At 53.2% G+C, this 20,154-nt stretch overlaps 1 protein-coding gene across 1 annotated transcript in view; it reads left to right on the top strand.

The window, feature by feature from the left end:
• The window catches only part of Myh7b (myosin heavy chain 7B), a 31,906-nt gene that overhangs the window by 6,853 nt on the left and 4,899 nt on the right, over positions 1-20,154 (top strand). The window contains 29 exon segments of the mRNA XM_033767196.1: positions 1,152-1,310; positions 3,199-3,305; positions 3,477-3,620; positions 3,967-4,123; positions 4,388-4,415; positions 5,577-5,673; positions 7,182-7,205; positions 7,359-7,451; positions 7,573-7,636; positions 8,744-8,842; positions 9,887-9,990; positions 10,153-10,291; positions 10,565-10,683; positions 10,772-10,921; positions 11,074-11,244; positions 12,742-12,921; positions 13,016-13,148; positions 13,241-13,317; positions 13,733-13,820; positions 14,018-14,135; positions 16,325-16,448; positions 16,538-16,674; positions 17,327-17,582; positions 18,246-18,488; positions 19,128-19,304; positions 19,384-19,529; positions 19,832-19,922; positions 19,997-20,139; positions 20,141-20,154. The exon segment at positions 20,141-20,154 is cut by the window's right edge and continues 224 nt beyond it. Coding sequence (XP_033623087.1) covers positions 1,220-1,310; positions 3,199-3,305; positions 3,477-3,620; positions 3,967-4,123; positions 4,388-4,415; positions 5,577-5,673; positions 7,182-7,205; positions 7,359-7,451; positions 7,573-7,636; positions 8,744-8,842; positions 9,887-9,990; positions 10,153-10,291; positions 10,565-10,683; positions 10,772-10,921; positions 11,074-11,244; positions 12,742-12,921; positions 13,016-13,148; positions 13,241-13,317; positions 13,733-13,820; positions 14,018-14,135; positions 16,325-16,448; positions 16,538-16,674; positions 17,327-17,582; positions 18,246-18,488; positions 19,128-19,304; positions 19,384-19,529; positions 19,832-19,922; positions 19,997-20,139; positions 20,141-20,154 — 3,514 coding nt within the window. The 5' untranslated portion in view covers positions 1,152-1,219.

Here is a 20,154-nt window from a genome sequence, read left to right as displayed (position 1 = left end):
AGTCTGATGTCTGGTTGGCATCCTGGCTCTGGAACTCTCTAGTTCAATGGACAAGTGTCTAAGGTTGTTGAATCCTTTGATTCTCTGATTCTAAAATTCTGTGATATCGCGAACTCCAGAATGAGATGATGGAGAAGAGAGGGAAAAGTCCCTGCATCAGGCAGTCTGAGTGCCAGCACCCCCAACCCCTGCTGAGAGTGAGGTGCAGGAAGTTGATTTCCTAAGAATCTTGAATGTTAGACTACGAAGGGGCTCTTAAATTCATCTAAATTTCATGGATGTGTTTTCTCTTCAGCCAAATTACTTCTTTAGTCTCATGTCTGGTTTTCTTCATGTCTGGTTTCCTTTGGAGGCCCTCAGAGGGATGGAGATAGAGGTAAAGGAAGAAAGAGACAATGCCCAGGTGCTGGAAAGGGATGCCTCACTCTTTGTTTCTCTTTTCCACTTGTCTCTGTCACTAGTGATCTGTGAGACCTGACAGTGTTTTCCTTTCTCTGGTCCTCAGTCTACTTTGATGTACCGAGTTAGACTAGGTGGTCCCAAAGGGCATTCTGTGGTTCCTCCTCTCTGAGTCTCTTCGCTTTCTGTTTCTCTGATTGTGGGTCTTTTTAGGGGTGTATCGGACTGTCTGTGACTCGGTTTCTGTCTCAGAGCTCCTTACTGCTTTGCCTCTGCCCAGTCAGTCTCTGAATCCCAGTCTCCCTGTTTCTGAGTAGTGTCTCTCTTGCCTTTGTGATCCCCTGACAATAGGAGGTAAAAATAGCCCAGGGGCTGTGCTGGTGGAGATAAAAGGGAATTTGCTTTTTGTGTCCTGTGGCCGGGCTGGGGGGGCTGTGACACGTGGAGATTGCTGACATAGCTCTCCTCCACTGACCTTGACTGCCTCAATAAAAAGGGATAGCACAGCTCCCTGCTCTCACCGTGGTGGTGCCGAGGTGGGTGATCAGGCTGGGGTTGGAGCCAGAGGGCAGGTAGGTGGGTGAGAGTGTCCCTGGGTGAGCATGGGTCTTCCGTCTCAGTAGGAGAGAATTCTCTGGTGTTTGAGGGTGTGCATGTGTATTAGGCTTTACCCGGGGAGTCATCTAGTGAACCCAGAAAGCCTGGGTTGGGTCCCCTGTTCCCTCAGTTTGCTTGTCACTGCCACCTTCCAGGGCCTGCTGCCTAGGACTACCTAGAATCACCCAGATTTCTAGGTCCTTCTCCTCTACCTTTTACCACCATGATGGATGTCAGTGAACTTGGGGAGTCTGCTCGCTACCTGCGCCAGGGATACCAGGAGCTGATGAAGGTGCACACTGTCCCGTGGGATGGTAAGTTAAAGTAGTAGGGAGTGGCACAGACCTTACAGACTCAAACCAGGAGCAAGGCAGAGACGGGAGCATTCCATTTGGGGATTAAGGGGGACTCAGGCCTGATAACTTCAGCTGTGGACTTTTTCTTCAGATTCTGGGGCATAGAGGCTAAAATGTCAGGGACAGTGTACTCACTGTGTGTCTGTGAGCAAAACTTGGTCTGTCCCTCTGCAAAATGGGATCATGCCATCTGCTTCCTGGAGCTGCAGTCTCTGAGAACTCAGGCTGGAAGCTGAGACAGAGATGAGACCAACAGACCAATGTGCAGGCGTCCTCCATCTCCATAGAACCTGTGCTGGACTTATTTTTAGCACTTTCCACTGAGCCAAAGCCACTGTTTATTAGGGACAGGAATAAAGACTACTATTTATGACCTGGTTTGCTCATAGGACAATAATAACAATAGGCAATGTGTACACAGTGCTTTTTGCATGCCAGGCCCAGACTACATTACTTACTATGCCACTTCTCAACATCCTTGGAAGGTGGGAACCAGGGCCACATCCAACTTCAGGGGCATAACAATCTCTACAGCCACACAGGACATCATGCTCTGAAAGGCCTGGATATTGTCATTTTTAATTTTTTTAAGTACTGGGGTTTGAACCCAGGGCCTTTGTACTAAAGTACACCGCCAATAGCCCTTTTCTATTTCTTCTTTTGAGATAGGATCTCCCTAAATTTCCTGGCCTAGACTCAAACTTGGATCCTCCTGCCTCAGCTTCTCAGAGTGCTGGGATTACAGGCATGTGCCACCACACTCAGCTGCTATCTTGAATTTCATTTGTTGTTGTTGTTGTTGTTTGAAACAGGGTCTCACTATGTAGTTGAGACTGACCTGGAACTCACTATGTAGCCCAGGCTGGTATCGAAATCACAGCAATCCTCCTGCCTCAGCCTCTCAAGTGCTGGGATTACAGGCATGTGCCACCATGCCCGGCTAGAATTTTAAAATAAAATTTAAACAAGGGAGTTTCAGTGTTTTACACTGGAGCCTGCAAGTTATGTAGAACTCCTGATCAAGGCACTTAGCTAGCAAGTAGGAGGGAGGAGGGACTATACCTGCAGTCTGTGGTCTGAGCTCTTTCTTTTTGGGACTAGGATCTCACTATATAGCCAGCCTGGCCTTGAACTCATGATCCTACTGCCTCAGCCTCCTGAGTGGCTGGGATTAGAGGTGTACACTACAATGCCCTAACATTTCATGTTTTTAACTGCCACAAAATTTGGGTTTTCTCAGTCACATGTGGTGGTGCTGCCTGTTATCTCCAAGGGTTTGAGGCCAGCCTGGAGTACATAGTGAGTTCAAGGCCAGCCTGAACTACAAAGTGAGGCCTTGTCACAAAAACAAACAAACAAACAAACAAAAATTTGGACTCTCCAAAGATCTGGGGCCAGCTAGCTGGGCAGGAAAGAGCCTTGGACGTAGTTAGATATGAATCTTCAGTGAAATGGGGAAGGCGAACACCTGCTGAAAGTTATGTGTCTGATTCAGTATTGAGGGGCCGCTCCATATGGGGCCTCAGGAGAGCATCGTGACATTTTGTGTTTGAGGAAATAGGTGCAGAAAGAAAGGGATTTTTCCCATGTTGTAGGACATATATGACTGAAATGGGGATCAGAGCCTAAATGCGCAAAACAGACATTTTCCAATCAGGAGTTTCTTTAGTCTCTAGGGATCCTCCTAGCTCTGCCCTGGGTTTGAAGGGGTCTTCACAAGGATGTCCCTTCACAAGGAAGTCCCTGCCAGGGGTACAGCTCTATGGACACAGTTTGGAAAGCCCAGATGGACCCCTTGGGCTGCCTCAGCTCCTCTCAGAGTCCTGATGATCTTTCTGCAACCCAGGGAAGAAACGGGTCTGGGTACCTGACGAACAAGACGCCTACGTGGAGGCCGAGGTCAAGTCAGACGCTTCCGGGGGCAAAGTCAACGTGGAGACCAAAGACCAGAAGGTTCAGCTCTCCTTTTCTTGAGATTAGCCCCTCTGCTCCCAAGGGTGCATCTCCTTGCCTGTGGGATTCTAGCTCTGGGTGCAGGCGGTTGGGGGGTGTGTGGGTGGGAGTGACAGGTGAGGTCCACCCGTCCCTCTCCGTCCCTATCTTGATGACTTACCTCCTTGGCAGGTGCTGACAGTGCGTGAAACCGAGCTGCAGCCCATGAACCCACCCCGCTTCGACCTGCTGGAGGACATGGCCATGATGACACACCTCAACGAGGCCTCGGTGCTGCACAACCTGCGCCAGCGTTACGCTCACTGGATGATCTATGTGAGCCGCAGGCCAGGGCTGCGGGGCTGTGGGGCCTGGCAGCAAAGAGAGACGAGCAGCCTCGTGGAATGGGAAGGCCACCTAGGGGCAGGGTCATGTGGTGTCACTGTGCCCTGCCAAGGAGGCTCAGCGACCAGTTGTGGAGGCAGAGCCACCAGCTAGAGGAGGAGCTGGGGGCAGGAGGAAGGGCTCGGCAGGGCCTGGACCACCACGGGGGTGTGGCATGGCATGTGGAGTGGCTCCTTGAGAAACAGCGCAGGGGTGTCATGGAGTTATGAGGATGGGGGCCTGGGAAAGGGAACCTGGGCCCCCCAGACAAAACTCTACCTCTATATCTTCTCCTCAGACATACTCGGGCCTCTTCTGTGTCACCATCAACCCCTACAAATGGCTCCCAGTCTACACAGCTTCTGTGGTGGCTGCTTACAAGGGAAAGCGCCGGTCAGAGGCCCCACCTCATATATATTCAGTGGCGGATAACGCCTACAACGACATGCTGCGCAGTAAGGGCTGCCTCCACTCTTCTCCCCACCCAAGACCCCTGCCCTGGCTTCAGGAAGGCCTCTATAAAGACCCTCTTCCTTCCACTTATCCTGCCCTCCTCTGATGTAGATGGACACTAGCGTAGCACTCTGCCTTTCCAATCTAGATGCCCCGCTCCCCCGCTGGTGCTCTCCATTTTCAGCCCTGGGTGGAGAACTGACTTCCCCAGTGCCTGCTGCTCCCTCACCTAGCTGACTTTCCTAATCCCCTCTCCTTTTCTCCAGACCGAGAGAACCAGTCCATGCTGATCACGTAAGTATGGGGCTCTGGGGGCTGTGTGGGAACTGTTGGCCCTTTGGCAGGAAGAGGACAGAACCAAAGTCATTTTGCAGCATGGAAACTCAGGGCTTGAGAGAGGCGTTGTGATGCATGTCAGTGATCCCAGCTACTTGAGAGGTTGAGACAAGAGCATCACAAGTTTCAGGTTTACCTGGGCATCTTAATGAGGCCCTGTCTTAAAATAAAAAATGAAAAGGAGTGGGGATGTAGCTCAGTAATTAGTGCCCCTGGGTTTGCTCCCTAGTACTGAAAAAACAAACAACTCCAAACTGCCTTTTTACCACCTGGATAGTGTCTCAGCTGAAGCCAAATCAGGTCTGAGTATTTGCTCTGCCCTTGTTTATGAGTGGGAGGTAGGAAGGGGTTGCCCGAGGGCCAGTTCTGATACCACCTTTCCCCAGGGCCCAGAATCTTCTACCTTGATCATTTAGGGGGGTTCTAATATGGCTAACAGGACCAGAAGGAGTTCCCCTCCTCACCATCTTCCTTAGCATCTCCTTCTCACCGGCTCCTTATCTCTGTATCTTATCTCTGATCCTTTCTTTCCCTTCATGGGAAAGTGGCAGGTTTCTTTTTTGTTTTATTCTTGAGGTTTTTAAATTTTGCAGCCTGGTGGTTAAGAGCAAGGGCTTTGTAATCAGATAGACTCAGATTCAAGTTGTCATGTTTCCACATCCTACTGTGTGCTCTTTGACCTGACCCTCACCAATAAAAAGAGAACATTCCCACCTATAACACAGAATGATAAGGAGTCAGTGAGTTGATCCATGTGCTTAGACTCGGCAGGAAAGGTCAGAATTTCTGAGGATTATTTCCTCAACCAGAGAACGATAACCCTGCCTGCCTTAGAGTTTTCTGAGGCTTAACTGAAGTGATGGAGGTAAAGTACTTGTCCCAGCACCTGGAGCTCAGTTATGCTCAGGGAGGGAGCCGCGATGTCACCTCACAGGGGTGGTCTACACTGGCTTGCTTTGTAAACAACTCCTAATTGACTGGGGGCTTGGAGTTGGGGGCACTGATTTGGGAGCCGAGTAGGGGGAACAGGAGAAGGGTATCCTGTTTGAGGGGTGAGGTGTTGAGGGCGGGGGCAGTAGACCAGATGGACCTTGGTGACTCATGTTTGTGTTGTCCAAGCGGAGAGTCGGGGGCCGGTAAAACGGTTAACACCAAGCGGGTCATTCAATACTTTGCCATCGTCGCTGCCCTGGGAGACGGGCCAGGCAAGAAGGCCGTAAGACTTGCCCACCTGGGCACCGATCCCCACTGCTTCTTGCTGGTTTTTTTTTCCTTCTTTTCTTTCTTCCCCTCCTTTTTAAATTATTATTTCTTCTTCTTTTTAAAATTTTGATTCTTCAGAGTCCCCGCCCTGCCTGAGCCTCCCACTGTGGTGGGAGACTCTGGCCTGAGCAAGGCTTGACCAGAAAAACTGTGGCCACCTCTGACCTGCTGGGCACGCGTGTGCCATGCCTGCTGTGGTGCGCCCTGCTGTAACACAGACGTGTGGAACCACATTGCTGTTCTGAAACATTTTTGTGTAATTTTTCTCTTGCATTGTGACCTTCATAGTTTGAAAGAGTTTACCAAAAAGACTTTTTTTTGCTATGAAGTGGTTGTTTTCTTGATTTTCATGCACCAAAAACACAGTTACCTGCTGCCAATCAGAAAGAGCAGGTTTATACAGAGATTACCTAGCCAGAGCTGAGGATACTGGACATTCTTCACAATTTTGTGAAGTCCCCTTTCTTGGTCTGGTCCTGTTGAGCCTTGCTTTATTCTGGGGCATTTTTCTGCCTTTCTTTTTTTCTCACCCTCTTTTTCCTTTCTTTTTCCCCTGTTTGATTTTCTTGGGTTTTGATTTTTCTTTTTCTTTTAGTTTTGTTTTTTGAATGTGGCTGTTGTTTTGTTTTGCTGTTGACTTTTTGGTGCTCTTTCTTCTCTGCCTTTCCTACCCTGTTTCTAAGCACCCAAAAGGCCTTTGAGGATGCTGCAGAAAATTGGGTTGATCCAGGCACCAGACAGGATGGCAGGAGAGGCAAGAGCTGGCAAGGTCCCAGCTAAAAGGGCTGGAGTTCACGGAAAGGAGCCCTGATCATGGAGCCCAGGGAAGAGGGTCAGGCGATGGAGGTGGAGGAAGACCGCCCACAGGATGTGGGAATTTAAAAGCTGTATCAGTCGCCTGACCTTGGCCCCAAATTTGGCCAAACAGACCAGAGAGGGCCTTGCACAGAAGCATTAGATAGGAGTATGTGAGGAGGGCTCCCTGTCACTCCTCTCCTGCCTCCTCTCTCTACCAGTGTCTAGGGTGCATTTTCGAATTTGGGCTCCTGGAGGTGAATAAATGAATGAGTGAGCACATCTGCCCTCTCCAGAATCCAATCCTTTCTTCCTTTCCCTTCTCAGTCTTCTGGCATCCAGAGTAGGGAAGAAAAGGAAGGGGGAAATGTTAAGGTTAGGTTAGGAAGGTTCAGAACAGGAAGAGATCTTTTCTAGTCTCAGAGCATCAGGAACACCTTCCTAGGGGAGGGTGTGCTCTCACTGAGCTCTGGAGGAGAGTAGATTTTGGCCAGGAGCCCTTAGGGCTTGGAGCAGGTGGCACTGCATGGGTGTGGCCGAGGAGGCCAGAGACAGATGACTAACGTTCAGCTCCTTCTAACTGCGGTGCCTACCCCTCCCCACCTGCTTCCCTGGTGAGAACTCACATCCTCTAACTTTATCTTCCTTCCTCCCCCTCTCCCCCAGCAATTTCTGGCAACAAAGACCGGGGTAAGTATGGGGCCAGTGTAAGCAGGGCAGACAACAACTTTAGGGTCCTGGGGAGTCCCACTTTTCACTTCCAACAGATGGTCTGTGGGCTTCTCTGGCTGCAAGTCCGTTAGCACCGGAGCTGACAGACCCCTCACCCCTGGCTGACACTAGGGAACCCTCGAGGATCAAATCATTGAGGCCAACCCCGCCATGGAGGCTTTCGGCAACGCCAAGACCTTGAGGAATGACAACTCCTCCCGCTTTGTGAGTGGCTACAGTGGCAGTGGCTGTGGGTGGAGCAGATCATTAGCTCTTGTGGGAGCCTCTGGCAGGTTGGGCTGCACTGGCTGAGCCGCTGGACTGAGGGCAGCCCCTCTGTTTGCAGGGCAAATTCATCCGCATTCACTTTGGTCCCTCTGGGAAGCTGGCCTCTGCGGATATTGACAGCTGTGAGTCCAGGAGAGTGGAGGGCAGGGTGGAGGGAGGAGGGACAGAGGCTGAACTGGGCTCTCCACTCAGGCTCAGTGCTGTCTGCTCTTGGCCTTTATCTCCGTCCCAGCCAGTACCATTTCAGGCCACCTCACTGCTCACCACAATGTCACACCAGCCTTCATGCTGGGTCTCCCTGCCACAGTCTCTCTGATTTTAATTTGACCATAGCCTGTCCCTGCTTAAAGACTTTTTCTAGATCCTGTCACCTGAAGATGAAGACCCAGATCCTTGTTTGGCCAGTCAGGCTCCTTGTGATTAGACGCACCCCATTCGCAGTCTTTTCTCTGACCCCTGAAAGAGTGTGTCTGCCCTCTGCTCTTCTCCCTCAGCCTCTCGTCCGTACTTAGGCTCTCCATTCTTTCCAGTTGTGTGCTGGGAGGCTCCTAGTACCTCTCCAGGGTGGTTGCTTATTCTGCCTTATGTAGCCAAGTGGCCCATACAGCAGCTACCTGGGCCACACTTAACAGGTCACACACACAGAGGAGCCCCTGTGCTGACTGCACCACCTTGGGATAAGTGACCAGATCCTGATGGAGAAGCACACACACACTGACAAACCAACAGATCAAAACCTGCATACAGCCAGGTGTGTTTGCCTGTAGTACCAGCACTGAGGGAGGCTGAGGCAGGAGGAATGCAAGTTCCAGTCCTGCCAGAGCAATTTCATGAGATCCTGTCTCAAAATAAAATAATAAATACATAAAAAGGCCTGGGGATATAGCTCAGTGTTAGAGTGCCCCTGGGTGGTTCAATCCCCAGTACTGCAAAGCGAGCAAACAAGCAAACAAAAACACCAATCCAAACCAAAACCTACATTCACACTCCTATACCTGAGGACACACACACCACCACATCTGGCCAGAGATGCACATAGGTACAAAAAATACATCCCACGCAATGACAAGGGGCTGATGGAGAGACGCCCTCCCAGCACATGCTGGCCTGTGTGGACATAGACCCCTATACACCCCTCGCTGTCTCCTCCTCCCCACCTTGTGCTCCCCACGGGGATGTCTACTCTGGGGAGGCGCAGGAGATGGCAGGCTGGCTCCCCTTTTCTGCAGATCTCTTGGAGAAGTCTCGAGTGATCTTCCAGCTGCCTGGTGAGCGTGGCTACCATGTCTACTACCAAATCCTCTCCGGGAAGAAGCCAGAGCTGCAGGGTAAGGACCAGGGATGGAGGGGAGGAGTCAGAACCCAAAGGTTCTGCTACTTGGCCCTGCCTGGAGCTTGGAATGTGTCTTCCTCCCGTGTCCTGAGGGCCATGACGTCCCTGCTTCACTGGGGACTCAGCCCATTCTTTCCCTTATTCCTTCCTAGGACTCTGATTATTGCTGAGCCCCTGACTTGGGCCAGAGAACAGGCCTCTTAGCACCACTGTCCTGCCAAAGTGATATGGCTTCTCACAGAATAGTTATAGCTTATAGTTGTACAGCTCCTCACAGAAATGGAAGTCCCTCGTGCCATCCAGAAATTAGACAACCTCTCAGCACACAAGGTGTTCTCTACCTTGGCAACATGAAGTTCAGTCTGTGTGACTGTCTATATCTGGTGCCCTCCTTTACAAGCCCCTTGAGGGCTGTCTAGTCAGTCTTCTATGGCCCAGAACTCAGCTCGGGTTCTGAGTCAGGAATGGTCAAGGGATAAGTGATATAAGTGGGGCTCATTCCCCAGAGCACTGCAAAGAAGAATCCCCTCAAAAGTATAAAACTAGGGCCGGGGATTTAGCTCACTGGTTCCATTGCCTGCCTTGCAAGCAAAGGGACCTGAGTTTGATCCCCGGTATCAATCAATCAATCAATCAATCAAACTAAAAAGTAGAAAGGCCTGGGGTGGATCGCAGTGGTGGAGCATTTACCTAGCATGCACAAAGGCATGGGTGCAGTGCCCAACACTACATAATAAATTAAAATTAAATTTAAAAAGAAGCCATGGACATGGGGATAGGGGTCAAAAACCCAAGTTCCAGGGCTGGGGATTTAGTTCAATGGTTCCACCGCCTGCCTCACACGCGCAAGGTCCCGAGTTCAATCCCCAGTACCAAAAAACAACAAACAAACAAAAAACCCCAAGTTCCAGAGAGATCATAGAAAGACCCTAGGCTCCTACTGGCTGGGCCCCTGTAGGACCCGCCATGCTGAGATGGGAGAGGGATAGCACCTTGGCGAATAGCCTGACCCACCCGTGTTGTTGCCCTGTAACCACAGACATGCTGCTCCTGTCTATGAACCCCTATGACTACCACTTCTGCAGCCAGGGCGTCCTCACCGTGGATAACATGGATGATGGGGAGGAGCTCATCGCCACGGATGTACGGGTCGTGTTGGGCAAGGGCTGAGCGGAGCACCTGTGATGTGGGGGCTCATGGCTGTGTGGGCTGGGGGAACCAGGGAGCACCGTCAGGGGGCGGTGCCTGGCTGCACCCTAGAGGGACTCGTACTTCTTTGAACCCCCTGTGTTCGCCACTCTCCAGCATGCCATGGACATCCTGGGCTTCAGCACGGATGAGAAGTGCGCTTGCTATAAGATCGTGGGCGCCCTTCTGCACTTTGGCAACATGAAGTTCAAGCAGAAGCAGCGCGAAGAGCAGGCTGAGGCCGACGGCACTGAGAGTGAGGAGCCCTGACCCTGGTCTGGCCCGGCCTTCATCTCAGCCCTGAGCACCACTTCCCGTCCCTGATCAGTATGAACCCTAACTCCTGTCCCTTACCTTTGGCTTCAGTCTCATCTGTTTCTGCCTCCTGAACTCCAGATGCCTTACCTTGCTGAGGCTGACAATGTGTCAGCCCTGACTCGACCCCACTCAGCTTTCTTCCCTTAACCCCAGGCCAACGCCAGTGCATCGTTGCCCTCCTTCTTCCTCACCCAACCGGTCTCCCTGCCAGGTGCCGACAAGGCTGCCTACCTGATGGGAGTCAGCAGTGGGGACCTCCTCAAAGGTCTTCTGCACCCTCGGGTGCGTGTGGGGAATGAATATGTGACCAAGGGCCAGAGTGTAGAGCAGGTGAGCTGCCTGAGGCCCAGCCCGCCTGGGGATGGGGGGCAGGGTCCCCTCCTTGCCAGGTCCCATCACAGCCTCCCTACTCCCCTAGGTGGTGTTTGCAGTGGGGGCCCTGGCCAAGGCCACCTATGACCGGCTGTTCCGGTGGCTGGTGTCTCGGATCAACCAGACCCTGGACACGAAGCTGCCCCGGCAGTTCTTCATCGGAGTCCTGGACATCGCTGGTTTTGAGATCTTTGCGGTGAGAAGTGGCCCGCAGCCCCGGGCTCTGTTCTGCTAAGGTGGAGAGTCTTGGGGGGGGGTTGGCCCGGTGAGCTGGTGCACGTCCCTGCTCCTACCGGCCTCACCGTCCCATCTCAAGGAGCCTGCTGAGCCGGCCCCTCCTTCTCATAGTTCAACAGCTTCGAGCAGCTGTGCATCAACTTCACCAACGAGAAGCTCCAGCAGTTCTTCAACCAGCACATGTTCGTGCTGGAGCAGGAGGAGTACAAGCGCGAGGGCATCGACTGGGTCTTCATTGACTTCGGCCTCGACCTGCAGCCCTGCATCGACCTCATTGAGAAGGTGAGCCCGGGGCGCTGCTGCCGTGAGGAGAGTGTGTGCTCGCGAGCGCGTGTGCCGCGCGGAGGCAATCGTGTGCGTGTGATCGGACCTGCGCTCGCAGGGTGTAGGGCGGAACATGTGCGCAGGTGCGTGGGTGCGCTGCGGTGGGACGCGAGCGAGCGCTGCGGAGTGTGTGCACCCAGTACAGCTGGCGCTGGAGCCTCCCGGGCGCAGGTGGTTTTCAGTTCAAAAAGTGCTATTGCAGCCAAAACTTCACCGGGCCCTTACAACTTCCTTGGGCAGGATATCTGTGTCTATCTGATTTTGAAACATTTAATGTTATCGCCTCATTGTACAGAGGAAAGAAAATTGAAGAAAGGTGGAAAAATTGGGAATAAATAAAATAAATTTCATTCCTCCCACAGCCTGTATCTTGACCTTGCGTTAATTTCCTCCAACTCCTTCGTTGTGGGCAATCATTTTCTTCATGGCCATAGACTCAGTTCACTTCGTATTTTTTTCTTGGAAAATGTAGAATATTGTTGAAGGGAGAAGAATAGTTCACGTAGCAGATAATTCTCATACCGTGTGCAACTATTGCACATTTAGGTAGTTGATAGTGTTTTGTTTGTTTTTTAGTTGACAGTTTTGCTGTTATGCTAGCACTGTTGGGTTTGGTGGCACAAGCCTATAATTCTAGTTACTTGGGAAGCTGAGGCAGGAAGATCACAAGTTCAAAGCCAGCCTGAGCAGTTTAGGAAGATCTTGTCTCAAAACATAGAACTGAGAATGTAGTTCAGTGGTAGAGCATCCCTGTTTCCATCCCCAGTATCATACACAATAATATGTTAGCTCTGAAGATAATTTTTTTCCTATTTAGTAGGTTAGGAAATCAAAGTTTAGTGAAGTATAAACTTCCCATAGTAAGTACGGGAGCCAAAATGTGGACTTGGCGTCCTTTTTGGTTTCTCACTCTTTGTGTGAGTGTGTGTGTGTGTTTGCGCCATGGATGTTGGGAAGGTAAGAGTGGGTACAGAGCTGGGCCTGTAATCCTAGCACCTAGGAGGCTGAGGCAGGAGGATTACTGCAAGTTTGAGGTTAGCCTGGGGCCAAGATTCCCTCAAAAACAAAACTGGGGGCTGAGAATGTAGCTCAGTGGTGCAGCGCCTGCCTGGCAAGTACAAGGCCTTCAGTTCAACTCCTGGTACAAAACAAATAAACAAACAAAAAATGAGAGTGGGTACAGAGATGTGAGTTTGGGTTTGCACATGTTTTATAAGCAAAGAAGATAATTCAGTGTGCTGTGCTGTGACTCATGCAGAAAGGAGCTGGAAGCCAAGCCACAGACTTTTCTTTCTTTGAAGGTGGGGCTCTTGGGAGTTGGTCTGGTCTCCCACCCTCTGAGGAGATGGCTGGGTTTGAGGATCTGGAATGGCTCCCAGAGGGAGGTGATTTGGGAGACAAAGATTCGGCTCAGCTAGGATGGTCTCTCCCTTCAAGCTTGTTCTCTGTCCCCAGCCACTAGGGATTCTGTCCATCTTGGAGGAGGAGTGCATGTTCCCCAAGGCCTCAGATGCAAGCTTCCGGGCCAAGCTCTATGACAACCACGCGGGGAAATCACCCAATTTCCAGCAGCCTCGGCCCGATAAAAAGCGCAAGTACGAGGCGCACTTCGAGGTGGTCCACTATGCAGGCGTGGTAGGTTTCTCTTGGAACCCAGTCCTCGGCCACTGTCCTCCCTCCTCCCTCGGGTTCCCCCACCTTGCCTCAGCCCCTGCCTCATCTCTGCTAGGTTCCTTATAGCATCGTGGGCTGGCTGGAGAAAAACAAGGATCCTCTAAACGAGACAGTGGTCCCCATCTTCCAAAAGTCACAGAACAAGCTCTTGGCCACTCTCTACGAGAATTATTCAGGCTCCTATTCCTGTGAGTACCCAGGAGTGAACGTGCCATCTCCACAGGGGCCTCCACAGTGGCCTTCCCTGCAGTGACAGTGACTCAGCGCATGTCTCTTCTAGCTGAGCCCCCCAAGTCTGGAGTGAAAGAGAAGCGTAAGAAGGCAGCATCATTCCAGACGGTGTCGCAGCTGCACAAGGTGAGTCTCAGACGAGGCCCCGTGTGGCCCTCACCGGCCTCCAGCCCCATCCACCTCCCTGCCGTGTCCCCTGTGCCTTGGGCGGGCGGCTGTTAAGACTTGCAGTGATGTTTAATTCCTCTCCACGTGAACATCACAGCAAGTCTGTGCTGCTTCCCGTCCGCTGCTGCCTAGGCAGGGATGGGGGGAAAGGGAGGAGCCGTGGGGTCTCTTTGAGGGAGGTGGGTCTGTTGCGGGTGGAGACTGGAGGTTGGTGAGGGAAGAGGGCTGACTGTCACAAGGAGCGGTAGTGAAAAGACACAGGTGCAGTGTATTCAGGCCCCTCTGCCCAGTCCTCCCGGGCCTGACCCACTGCGGCATCCAATTCTGGTTCTTTGCCCCTTCTGTGCCTTCTCCCTGCTCTCCTCACTCCCAGGAGAACCTCAACAAGCTTATGACCAACCTGCGAGCCACGCAGCCCCACTTCGTCCGTTGCATTGTTCCGAATGAGAACAAGACCCCAGGTAGTGTCCCCCGGGCTGTGGGAGGGGTGCTGGAGGAAGGGTAACTGGGAAGAGATCGGAAAACAGTTCTCTCCTTCACCTCCCAGGGTCTGTACAGACTCACAGTAAGCCCTGGCTGTGGACTGTTTCCTTTCTCTGAGGCCTGCAGCTGTGTCCTTAGACCTCTAACATTTTCCTTTCACTCCTACCTCGTCCAGGGGTCATGGATGCTTTCTTGGTGCTACACCAGCTACGCTGCAATGGGGTCCTAGAAGGGATCCGGATCTGCCGCCAAGGATTCCCCAACAGGCTGCTCTATGCCGACTTCAGGCAGCGGTGTGTGGTTCCTCACTTAGCCTGTCCTTCAGTTCTACCTTCAGCCCCTGTCCCTGCCCTCAGCTCCAGATGGACACCACAGGCTGAGGGACCAAAGGCCTATGTTAGGGCCTAAGGGGAAAACAGGTTCAAGCCCCTGAGGAGGAGGCAGGGGACCACGAGGGGCTGGGTAGGCATCCCTGTGAGAGACTGGGGAGAGAAGCCAGCAGACTTGGGGTAAACGTAGGAGACAGGGCCAGCAGGCCTTGCAGATGACTTCAGTGTAGCATTAGAAAGAAAGAGGAAAATGGTGGCTCAGACCTGGGAGAGCCTGGGGAGAGAAGCCAGCAGACTTGGGGTAAATGTAGGAGACAGGGCCAGCAGGCCTTGCAGATGACTTCAGTGTAGCATTAGAAAGAAAGAGGAAAGACTGGGGACTCCCAGGTTTTGGACCTGAGCAATGGGGGAGTTGGCTATAGATTTACTGAGATACAAGCAGGGTGTTTTGATTTGGGGGAGGAAAAAGTAGTGGTTTGAGCTCTGCCTTGAGTATATCATCTTGGAAAGGTCTCCAGCAGGTATCCTAATACAAGCAGGGTATTTTGATTTGGGGGAGGAAAAAAGTAGTGGTTTGAGCTCTGCCTTGAGTATATCATCTTGGAAAGGTCTCCAGCAGGTATCCTAGAAGAGAAGTCAAAGGGGAGATTGGATTGTTTTTCTGGAGCTCAGGGGAGCAGGCAGATGGAGATTTGGGAGTTGACTGAGAAGTCACACGGACTGGACTTCATGTAATGCCCGACACGTAGTGAGCTCTCTGTCAACACCATATGCCTCCTTCTCCTTCCCTTGATAGATTTGATTTTGTCAGGTTAAAAGTGTTCACTGTTCCTTCCCTTTCCAGGGATAACGTGGTCATCCACGCTGTCCCTCATAAATGTCTGCACAGAGGGGCCCATACCAGAAAAGGTAGCAGGGGAGGCATCGCCACATTGGGGCACTGTCTGTGGAGGCGAGTGTGCACCTGCCTGTATCCACACAGTGTGTGGGTTCGTATCCGTCTCAGAGATTGTTCTTTATCCATAGGCTTACATCTGCATCATCATCCTTTTTTTTGGTACGGGGGATCTAACTCTGGTTCTTGTGCTTGGGAAGCAGGTGGTGGCACCACTGAGCTAAATCCCTGGCCCCATCATTATCCATTTTTTATGGCTATTAAACATTCCAGGGCTGGGGATTTAGCTCTGTGGTGCCGTCACCTGCCTCACAAGCGCAAGGTCCTGAGTTTGATCCCTAGTACCCCCTCCCAAAAAAAAATCAGAAGAAACATTCCATAGTCTAGTGAACCATCTACTTTAACAAACCCTCCCAAGCTGGGCGTGGTGGTGCAACCCTATAATCCCAGCACTCGGGAGGCTGAGGCAGGAGGATCCCTGTGAGTTTGAGGCCATCCTGGGCTACATAGTGAGTTCAGAGCCAGCCTGAGTTATATAGCTTAGCGAGACCCTGTCTCAAAAAGCAAAGCATAACAAAGAGCAAGCCCTCCCAGTGAGGGGGCGACTTTTTGTGTTTGGGTTTTTCCTTCACAGTGTGTCACATTGTCCCTGAGCTACATGGCCTCATGCACATGTGCACATATCTTTTTAAGGGGTGGATATGTTAGGAACCCTTGCTATTTTTTAGTAGAATTCTCTCCCAAATGTTTCTTGTTTCTGATATAATAGATAGCACATTACCTTTATATTTTCCACCTTTAAAAAAATGATCAAAGTAGAACATTTGTGAAAACTGCATTCTCTTAAAAAATTTATGGAATGGCCGGGCATGGTAGTGCACACCTATAATCCCAGCACTTGGGAGGCTGAGGCAGAAGGATTGCCATGAGTTCGAGGCCAGGCTGAGCTACACAATGAGTTCAAGGCCAGCCTGAGCTAATATCGAGACCCTGTCTCAATAAATAAATGATTAAAAATAAAAACTTACAGAGTGCACTTAAATACACCCCAGGGGGTTTGAGCAGATAGCTCCCAGTCCTCAAGATGACCTTTCCGAGCTACCTTGTTCAGTGTGTACTCTTGCATAGTCTGTGCCCGCCTCTAGGAGACCAGGAATGACTTCCCTGTTACTCCAGTAGCCTGTTCTGTCCTTGGCTTCCCCTTTCTCAGTGGCCTGTGGCCTGTCCTCTCCTCAGCAGCCCTTCCCTGCTGTCCTAGGTACCGCATCCTGAACCCCAGTGCCATCCCGGATGACACTTTCATGGACAGCAGAAAGGCCACAGAGAAGCTGCTGGGGTCACTAGACATGGACCACACGCAGTACCAGTTTGGTCACACCAAGGTCGGGGCCTCTGGAGTTCAGGCTCACCCTGGGGGAGGACGGTCACACCGGGCAGAGTCACATCTGGCTGTCTACCCCCCGGCCCCCAGGTGTTCTTCAAGGCTGGGCTTCTAGGCGTCCTGGAGGAGCTCCGTGACCAGCGTCTGGCCAAGGTGCTGACACTGCTGCAGGCGCGGAGCCGGGGCCGCCTCATGCGCCTTGAGTACCAGCGCATGCTGGGAGGCAGGTGGGTGTGAGAAGGGATGCGTAGACAGAGTGGAGGTGTGACCACTGTCCCTTGGCTTACAGAGCCACCAGGTTCCCTACCTCCTGTCAGTTATACCCTATGGATGGTGGGGGCGAGGTTCCGTTCTGCACCCCCCAGCCCCAACGCTCCAATTTCACATCTCACAGTTTGGGTGAGAGCATCGGCAGCTCCAGTTCTGGCCATCCTGGAGGTAACAGTGGCATCCAGTGGTTTCCAGGCCCTGGGCCAGATACTTCATTTGCATTTTCTTGGTTAAAATGTGAGGTAGTCCTAAGTGGTAGGTGTTGGAAGTATCCCAACCTAGGGCTGGGAAGTGAGCCCAGCAGTCTGGGCCCTGGGCCTGGTGGCCTGGTGACCCCCACCCCTTCTCTGTCTTCACTTCTGGAGGCTTCCTGGACATTTGGGCCTCAAAAGCCCTGCCCCACGGTGGCAGATGTGTGGGGCCTAGGCTGCTCCTTCAACCTCACCCCTAACACAGGAATTGGGGCCTCCTCCAGAGGGCTCTTGGGAATACAAGGGAGATACCAGGGGCAGAAGCTTAATGGGATGCCAGAGTAGGTGACCAGGGACCCTCTGGCCTCCCTCTGAAGGGAAACATGGGGCTGGCTTCACCGGGGCTCCCTCTCCCTAGGGATGCCTTGTTCACCATCCAGTGGAACATCCGTGCCTTCAATGCTGTCAAGAACTGGTCGTGGATGAAGCTTTTCTTCAAGATGAAGCCACTGCTGCGCTCAGCACAAGCTGAGGAGGAGTTGGCAGCCCTGAGGGCAGAACTTCGAGGACTGCGAGGGGCACTGGCAGCTGCTGAGGCCAAGTGCCAGGAGCTGGAGGAGACTCAAGTCAGCGTCACCCAGGAGAAGAATGACCTGGCCCTACAGCTACAGGCAGTGAGTAGGAAAGAGTAAAGGGCTCCCCTTGGTGACTTGGTGTCCCCAACACTTCGAGAAGCCAGGCTGCTCTGAGGAAATGCCAGGGTGGCCTGGGAGTGCTCTGGCGGCTTAGGCCTTACATGGGCCTTCCTTTCTACCCTGGAGAGGCCATGGGATGAGGCCTGGGAGCCCGTGTCTGTGCCTGGCCTCCTTGGGCCTTAGCTGTCCATGTTCCCTGATGCTCTTACCCTTGGTATCCCGTGAACTTGCAGAGGAGCCCAAGCTCCCCAGGTGTCCCCTCCTGGCTTCCCCTGAAACAGACTCTTGCTTCCTTCTCTGGGTAAGGGCTATGGGAGCCCAGGTGGCAGGTAACAGGGTCACAGCTAGAGGGGTGGGCCCCGCCCCTCAGAGGGCCTCAGCCCAGTGCATGGGAACAGGCCTCTTCCTCAGGTTTCCCTCTGGCTTGCTCCAGCCCATCTAATCATTATCCTCTTGGTGGTCGCTGTGCATCCCTCTCCCTGAGCCCTCCAGGGACTAATGGAGATCAAGGCACTGGTCCCCAGAGCCCAGCGGAGGGTGAGCATTAAACCTCTGCATGGGCAAAGAAGTACTTCTTCTCCAGGCCTGGCCTCCTGTCCCTCAGTGGACTCTCAGTTCAGCCCCACCCCATGTCCCCTGCAGGAGCAAGAAAACCTGGCAGATGCTGAGGAGCGCTGCCACCTGCTGATCAAGTCTAAGGTGCAGCTCGAGGCGAAGGTGAAGGAGCTGAACGAGAGGCTGGAGGATGAAGAGGAAGTGAATGCTGACCTGGCTGCACGCCGGCGTAAGCTGGAAGATGAGTGCACGGAGCTCAAGAAAGACATTGATGACCTGGAGTTGACGCTGGCCAAGGCTGAGAAGGAGAAGCAGGCCACTGAGAACAAGGTGTGGGCCAGCTCTGGGAAAGGGCTCAAGCCCAGGGGCCCAGCCGGGGCTAGGCAGCTGCACGCATCCCTCCACTCTGCCGGGCCCCTGCTGTGTAGCCTGAGGCAAGTCACTGCCTCTTGTGGGACTTGATTTCCTCATCTGTCAAGTGGGGCCAGCAGCACTAATCTCACTAGGGTGGCTGAGGGCCCGATGTGTAATTGGCCTGTGCTAAGCTTGCAGTACGGGGCCTCGCACACTGTAGGAGCTCAGCAAATTCTAGCAGTTATCTGTCCCGGACTGTGAGCCGCTGGAAGGTAGGAGTGCATATTCCTAGCTCTGTATCCCCTAGATGCTTCCTGTCTTTGAGCACTCACCACGGTTGTGGTTCACAGCCCTGGGAGTGTTGACTCCATTATACAGGAGGGGAAAGTGGGGCTGGTAAGCCGCTTCCTTGGGTTCTCACAGGCGTGCAGGGCTGAGCCCTGGCCCATTAATCCCTCCACACAGCCTGAGGAGGGCTCATCTTTGGGAAGCATGGGGGCTTACAGGGAGGTGATCACAGCTGGAAGGGGTGGTTGCCACCACCTGGCAGGTTGTGGCTGTTCAAACCAGAGTGCGGGGAGGGGCTTCCCCACGATGACGCTGGCCTTGGAACAGGTGAAGAACCTGACGGAGGAGATGGCCACACTGGATGAGTCACTGGCCCGACTGACCAAGGAGAAGAAGGCACTGCAGGAGGCCCACCAGCAGGTCCTGGGCGACCTGCAGGCCGAGGAGGACCGCGTGAGTGCGCTGGCCAAAGCCAAGCTGCGGCTGGAGCAGCAGGTGGAGGATGTACGTCAGGGCACGCTGGGAGTTGTGGGAGTGGCGGTCAGGTGCCGTCCAGGCGGAGCTGAGCCCCTGCTCTCCACAGCTGGAGTGCTCTCTGGAGCAGGAGAAGAAGATGCGCATGGACACAGAGCGGGCCAAGCGCAAGCTCGAGGGCGACTTGAAGCTGACGCAGGAGGCTGTGACAGACACTGCCCAAGACAAGCAGCAGCTGGAGGAAATGCTCAAGAAGTAGGTGTGGGGCTGGCAGCGCCTCCCAAGCCTGACTAGATCCTCCTTCCCTTCTGGATGGCGCCAGTCCCGTTTCTGAGGAAGTTCAGTGTGTGTGTGGGGGGCAGAGGCACCGAGAGATGGGGGTCCCTAGGGCAGAGACAGTGTACTGCCTTCCCGGGACCAGGGCTGAAGACAGCAGGCCTGGAGCAGCAGGAACACGGGGAGTGGTTACCTAGGGCCTCAGGAGGGGGCGCTGGGGGACCCCAGGCAGGTGGGTGGCAGTCAGGCCTGGGTGGTTCATACTAACTCTGTGCTCCCAGGAAGGACTCAGAGCTGAGTCAGCTGAACCTGCGAGTGGAAGACGAGCAGCTCCTGGGTGCCCAGCTGCAGAAGAAGATCAAGGAGCTGCAGGTGAGCAGAGGGCCTGGGAGGGCCAGGCCAGGTCAGAAGTCCACCGAGCTGACACCCTCTTCACCCTCTCCCAGGCACGGGCTGAGGAGCTAGAGGAGGAGCTGGAGGCCGAAAGGGCAGCCCGGGCCCGAGTGGAAAAGCAGCGGGCAGAGGCAGCCCGGGAGCTGGAGGAGCTGAGCGAGCGGCTGGAGGAGGCGGGTGGCGCATCCGCTGGGCAGCGAGAAGGCTGCCG

This window comes from Fukomys damarensis, unplaced genomic scaffold, assembly GCF_012274545.1.
Source record: "Fukomys damarensis isolate Sample0158 unplaced genomic scaffold, DMR_v1.0_HiC HiC_scaffold_22, whole genome shotgun sequence".
Lineage (NCBI taxonomy): Eukaryota > Metazoa > Chordata > Mammalia > Rodentia > Bathyergidae > Fukomys > Fukomys damarensis.
The sequence above is the reverse complement of the archived record's forward strand: the minus strand, read 5'-3'. Positions and strand labels throughout refer to the sequence as shown.